This window comes from Fukomys damarensis, unplaced genomic scaffold (assembly GCF_012274545.1).
Source record: "Fukomys damarensis isolate Sample0158 unplaced genomic scaffold, DMR_v1.0_HiC HiC_scaffold_39, whole genome shotgun sequence".
NCBI lineage: Eukaryota > Metazoa > Chordata > Mammalia > Rodentia > Bathyergidae > Fukomys > Fukomys damarensis.
This window is the reverse complement of record NW_022900951.1, coordinates 19,974,218-19,980,851: the sequence shown is the minus strand read 5'-3', so window position 1 is coordinate 19,980,851 and position 6,634 is coordinate 19,974,218. Positions and strand designations below refer to the sequence as shown.

The following is a 6,634-nucleotide window of genomic DNA, read 5'->3' as shown; positions in this document are numbered from 1 at the left end:
AATATTCTAGCCCCACTCAAGATAAAAGTCTTGGATATTGTTGCCAAGCATCCACCTTTTACCCCTGCTCACCCTGTGCTTGCATTCACTGCAGCTTCCCATTCTTGGATCTATGCAAGAGTCAGAATCAACAAGTCTGGGTTCAGCTTTTGCTCAGGCCTAAGGTACAGCCCTCTGGCTCTAGCTAGTCTTAGAGATGTCCTGGCCTAGTCAAGCTCTCGAGGAAGAGAACAATAAAAATGGGAAGACACTTAGTACCACATGTGAATTTTAGTACCAGTGGATGCTCCTTAACAATGAAAAGGGAGAGCCCTAACTGAAAGTAATCAAGAATATATTACAAGTGAATAGGCACATTTTGTTCAACATGCTAATAATAATCACTATCTCCAAGGTATCTCTTAACAGCCCACATCAAGGAAGCATATAACCCTGGCCTTGAAAAGCCCCATGCGGGGCACTAGCACTTAGTACAAATGTTTACACCTAAGTAAAACAATTCTATGTCTACAAACGGACGGCTCTCATTAACACATACCTATGCTTTTATACATTACTGTTGTTTTTTGTTTATTTATTTATTTGAGACAGGGTCTCACTATGTACCTCCAGCTGGCCTCAAACTGATTATAGGCATGTGCCACCATGACCAGGTCGCATAAATTTTAAACTCGTGATTTTGATAGGGAAAACACAGACTTGTTTCTTTTGGATACTATACAAGAGTTCTCAGACATTATCAGCACCTGTTTTATCTTGTTTAGTACCTTGTGATAGCTAGTAGGAAGGAATGTCACCCTGCATGACACTGTTCCTGTTTCTATCATCCTTAGGTAACAGATGTGACCTTAGTTTCCCCCTTCCCTATGTGCCCTCCCATATGTTCCCTACTGATTTGTCCACACCAATTCTGACGTGTTTACCTATCAACAGGAGAGCTGCATCCATCACCGCTGCGCCGTTCAGCATAGTTGCCATCAAAATGTCATGGCCCGGACAGTCAACAAAGGAAACATGTCTAACAACCAAGAAATAACGATCAGTCTAAAAATTGATCAACACTTAAAACATCCAAGTTAGACCTTTCTTTCGTTCAGGTACTGGGGACTGAACAGGGGCTTCACACATGCTCTGCAAGCGTTCTACACTGAGCCACATCCCCAGTCCTTTTCTTATTTTGAGACAGACTCTCACCGAGTTGCCTAGGCTGGCCTCGAACTTGTGATCCTCCTGCTTCCGCCTCCTAAGTAGCTGGGATTACGATGTCTGCCGTTCGGCCCAGCTCAGATTACAGATTTCTTAAAGTTAAATTACTTGGGAAGTTATTATTATTATGAAATGGTTACAGGACTTGGTGTTTCTAGACTTCAGAAATAAGACCACGTGCTAAGAATAAAATCACTGCAGATCATTAAAATCAACTGAAATTAGCTACATGTAGAAATAACTGGAGGCAGGTACTGTCAAATCCAATTAGTGAACATGGGATAGAATAATGATAAAGAGAACATATGCTAGAAATGTCATCGATTTGAAAGCTAAAGCCTAATGATATGAAAAAGAAATCATGTTAAAAGAATGAAGACTGTCATTTGAAAAAAATAATTCCACTTTGAAAAACTCATTACATGTGAAGTGGACAAGACAGCAAGATTTTAGTAAAATTGCAGTACATGTTCAGAAATACGACTTTTTTTTTTAACTGTACACTCACATTCCCATGCTCTGAAACAGGATCAGGGTAAGCAAACTATGGCCCTAAGGCCAGACCTGGCCTCTCACCATATTCATGCAGGCACATATCGTCTATGTATGCTTTGGTAACCTAAGAGCAGAGATAAATTCTTGCAACAGCGACTCTGTTGCCTGCAAAGCTGAAAATACTATCTGACCCTTTACAGAAAAGGTATGCTGATTCCTGATAAAGGCCAGGACCAGACAAGTGAGGTAATTGCCTTAGGGGCAAAATATAAGGGAGGCCAAAAACCTAGGCACTTAAAATGAATATTTAAGTTCAGCATTTAAAAATATCAAAATTAAAGTTAATGCAAAAAATCCATAATAAACAAAATACCAGTTTTAAATTTTAAAAGAAAGGATCAGTAACAATGCCATGCCAAAACTGGGTGTGTGGCACACACCTGTAATCCCAGAACTCTGTGAGGGAGGCAGGAGGATCACAAGTTAGAGTTCAGCCTAGGTAACATAGCAAGATCTAGCCTCAAAATAAATAAATAAGAAGAGAAAAGCGGGTTGGGGGATGTGGCTTAGTGCAAAGGTCCTGGGGTCAATGCCCAGTATCACAGTGGGGAAAAAAAAAACAACAAACAAACCAAACCAAAACAAAAAAAAAGCCATATTAAGCAAAACAAAGTTTTTTTTTTTTTTTTTTTTTTTTGAGACAGGATCTCACTATGTAGTTCAGACTGGCCTTGAACTCACTATGTGTAGCCTAGGCTGGTCTCAAACTTGCAGCAATCCTCCTGCCTCAGCCTCCTGAGTGCTAGGAGTCATCATGCCTGGCAAAGAAGTAATGAAATAAGAAAAAACATCTGCAATACTTCATCTATCATTTATTCTGTTCATTACAATTTTTTGCACTAATTTTCAAAAACTGCATTAAAGTTATCTGTCCTGATTACTGAGATTTGCGGCTGATCCTTTATCCCCACATTTTGAGCCCAAAGTTAAGACTTCACTTACCTCTCACTAGTCCCAGCTCTGCCCCTAATCTAAGTTTCCTTGAAGGTCATCTGCAACCCCCACTGGCAACACTAGACAGGAGTCAGTATCCTCTGATAAAAAACCAGGAGATCTGATCATATTCAGAAAATAGAGAGGGAACAAATCCATGTGTTTTACAGAAGTAATTAATGATGAGTGGCTTTCTTCCTCTCCTATCTAATAAACAGGAACAACCGTGCTTAAAAGAAATTCAGGAAGCCTAGAAAAAGAACTTCTAAAGCCAAATAACTTGTTTTGCTTCCCCATTCTGTTTATGCAATACTTTTAGTTTGTCTTTTCAATTTTTTCTTTTTTTTTTTTTTTTTTTTTGAGACAGGGTCTCACTATGTAGTTGAGTCTGACCTGGATCTCACTGTGTAGCCCAGGCTGGTCTCGAACTCACAGCGATCCTCCTGCCTCCGCCTCCCAAGTGCTGGGATTACAGGCGTGCACCACCACGCCTGGCTTTTTTCCATGTTTTTTTTCTTTCTTTGAGACAGGGTCTCACTATGTAGTTGAGTCTGACCTGGTATCTTTTCAATTATTAAAACCATAGACAACATAAAATGAAAAAGAAAATATTAAGTAATTAGGTTTGTTAATATAATTCAATACTTCAAAAAGCACAAGGCAGTGGAATAAAAAGTTTGCACAAAAGAGGTTACCTGACTAATTTGAAGTTCCCTTTGGTCCCTGGAATGTCTGTAGGAAACTCATCAGGTGTACCACTTCCACATGATCTATAGCATTCTGGTCGAGGACAACTTGGGTCATCAAGTTTATAAATCTAAACATTTCAATTAAAAAAAAGGTTTGTTATATGTACAACAGTGAAATTTAAATCATTTTTAGTTCCACAGTACAGAGCTTACCTTAGCATTAGCATATCCAAGCTTGATTGTAATGTTTCTTTCTAGTTCATTTTTGAACCTGACAGTGTGAACTCCAGAAATGGCTTTTACAACCGTGGACTTCCCATGAGCTACATGACCAATGGTACCTATAGACAAAGTACAAAAACTTAACACATTTGCATTCAATTACACCAAATATTTTTCAACTAGTGTTAAGAGTAGAAAACTCAAAGCCATAGCTCACTGTAAATCAATGTAAAAACAACAGTGACTTGAATTTTTCCTCCTATATATATCCTTCCCCACTAAAAACTTGTTTTGATACAGAATGGAAGAACTTTCCATGTTATTAACAACCTTATTTAAAAATAATACTGGGGCCAGGAATTTAGCTCAGTGGTGCCACTGCCTGACTCACAAGTGCAAGGACCTAAATTCAATCCTTGGCACCAAAAATAAATAAATAAAAACCATACTAAGCATAAACAGGGCATGGTGTAATCCCAGCACTCTGAGAGGGTGAGGCAGGAAGATGAAAAATTTGAGTCCCACCAGGACAACTTAGCAAGATTCTCTCTCAAAAATAAAAAAAAGGACTGAGGTTGTAATTCAGTGGTAGAGCGCTTGCCTAGCATATGCAAGTGCCTCCCACCTTTTGATCTCCAGCACAAGAAAAGAAAGAAAGAAAAAGAAACATTCCAACATATTCAGACTAAAGTAAGTATGAGAAAGCCAGGTGTGGTGGTACACGCCTGTAATCCCAGCACTGGGGGGCTGAGGCAAGAGGATCACCACTAGTTCAAGGCCCAGCCTAAGCTACTTAGTGAGACCCTATTTTAAGGGGGGGGGGGATGAGAAGGGCTAACACAACAAAAAGGAATTCCTGAAACCAATAAAACAACCAAGTTTACTTACAGTAATGGTACCAAGGACAGCACATATTTTATAGCATTTTCACATGCTCATGGTAGAGGAGTAATTTTTTTTTAAGAGTAGGAAAAATTTATTGAGGGAAAGAAAACTTCTGTTTAAGAAAGACAGAAGGGGTACCGCAAAGTGGGTTGCCCCTCCCTTTTTCTTTTTTTTTTTGAAGCAATGTCTCACTGTGTTGCTCAGGCTGGCCTCAAATTCACAACCCACCTTAGCTCCAAAATAACAGATTACAAGCAGGCACCACTGTGTCTGGCTGAATTTTACTTTTATCTAGCTTTTACTGAATTGTTTGGGCTCGAAATGCCCCAAACTTATACCCAACATAACCTGTCCTCTAATGTTCTAGGTGCCAATTATTAAAAAAAAAAAAAAAAAAAAAAACTTCATCATAGCCTCTACATCAAATAAAATTTTCATAAAGTGCCCTTTCAATAATCCTGTGTGACAAGTAGAGCTACATTTAAACACTTCCTTCAACTTCTGCCACATATGATTACATACTGCCTTATGCTATTAAATGTCCCATATGTCTATCTTTTTTCTTGTGCAATATGTAAGCTGTACACGGGAAGCCCTTTCTTCCCCAATACAAAAACAAAAAACAAAAAACAAAAACACACAAAAAAACTAGCAGATAGTTTGCTCCCAAGGGCTCAGGAACATTAACTGTGTGTTTTTGTTACTATTTTTGGAAACACTGTTACTACAATTGCTTACAAATCAGGTCTCTTACGTTATTTTACCTTACCTATATTAATTGTTGCTTGTCTGCTGATAACTTCATGTGAAAGTGGAGTCAACTTGGTAACATCCTGAAACAAAATATATTTATTCTAACACATCGTACATAGACAAACCACTTTGACTTTACATATGTACTGTACACTGCCATCTGTATAACTCTCCTACTTTAAAAGCACCTTCCCCATATAAACAATTTTATACTCTGATGGTAGGGAAGTCCTAAGAGCTCCTAATCATTAAACAACACAGGGCACCCATGCTCACTACGGGAGGTCTAGAGGCCGAAGGCCCCAAACTTGGAGCCTTAGTGTCCTACACTAAGTGTAGACACCCTGTTCTCAGACTTTCACAGGTAAAAACCTTAATGACACTTAACACCAAGGTCCTTTGGGAGTTCCAGATCCCCCAATCGCGCATCCCCATGCCCAGCTAGTGGAATGGCCTAACAGCCACCGGCTTTGGCGCCCGGCTCCGGGGTTCCCTCCTCACCCACGCTCCCGACACTCCGGCACTGCCCCGTCCCAACGACCTCCAGGAGGCTCTGCCAGCCCTACTCCAGACCTCACTACACTCTTCCAGTGCGAAACCTCACCAAGGTGGCGAGATCCTGACGAGAAAGGTGCGGCTGTCCCAAAGTCACTCCAGCTTCACCCCCCGCCATCTTGCCCGGAGAGGAAGGAAGTCCCTGCGGCCACTCGGGGCGGGAAGGGCGACTAGAGCGCGGGCCTGAAAAAAAGGATAACGCGTGCAGCAGTGGCCCCCCTGTCCGGAGTTCTCCTTGCTTGGAGTTATTCACAACCTGCCTTCAGGCTTATTTAAAAACATCATGCAAAGATTCGGGAACTCTTCGTTTCATACTTGTTAGATATTTGTGCAGGCAACACTGAGGGCAGCCGCGGAAAAAGGCCCCCATGCGAGGCGGGCAAAGCAACGCGACGCGCGCGCAGGCAAGGAAGAAGCCATTTCCGTTTCCTGTGGGCTTGGCCCAAGAAGTTTCTGGGAACCTGGGAATCCTGCCTGGGGCGTAAATGCGGAAAGAAATATCCCCTATTGATTTACTTATTTCAAAATTCAGCAATTTAATAAGGCAAGATCAGCTCGGGGCCGTTTGGCTTGCGCTGGGCTCCGGGCCGGGAGGCAGCCGCGTGCTGAGCTAGGCACGCTCAAGTCTCCGCGCGGTAGCCGGCGGGCGCTGGGGAGGGCGCCCTCTCGTGGAAATTTATTGAATGGGCCCGCAGTACAGTGCTTGCTAAAGGTCCAAGGTGTGGTCCCTGGTGACGACTGTGTTCAGAATGAGTTTAGCTACAGGTGGAAACTAGCTGAGAGTGTCCAAGGTGTTGTTGTTTTTTTTTCTTTCTTTTTTCTTTTCTTTTTTTTTT

General features: G+C 41.5%; 1 protein-coding gene across 1 annotated transcript in view; it reads right to left on the bottom strand.

Moving 5' to 3' along the window:
- Positions 1-5,944, bottom strand: part of Eif2s3 (eukaryotic translation initiation factor 2 subunit gamma) — a 20,280-nt gene extending 14,336 nt beyond the window's left edge. Inside the window, exons 1-5 of the mRNA XM_010607153.2 lie at positions 5,848-5,944; positions 5,260-5,323; positions 3,597-3,724; positions 3,390-3,511; positions 924-1,018 (exon numbers count right to left, since the gene is read on the bottom strand). Coding sequence (XP_010605455.1) covers positions 924-1,018; positions 3,390-3,511; positions 3,597-3,724; positions 5,260-5,323; positions 5,848-5,916 — 478 coding nt within the window. The 5' untranslated portion in view covers positions 5,917-5,944. The remainder of the gene's footprint in view (positions 1-923; positions 1,019-3,389; positions 3,512-3,596; positions 3,725-5,259; positions 5,324-5,847) is intronic.
- Between the last annotated feature and the right edge of the window lie 690 nt (positions 5,945-6,634).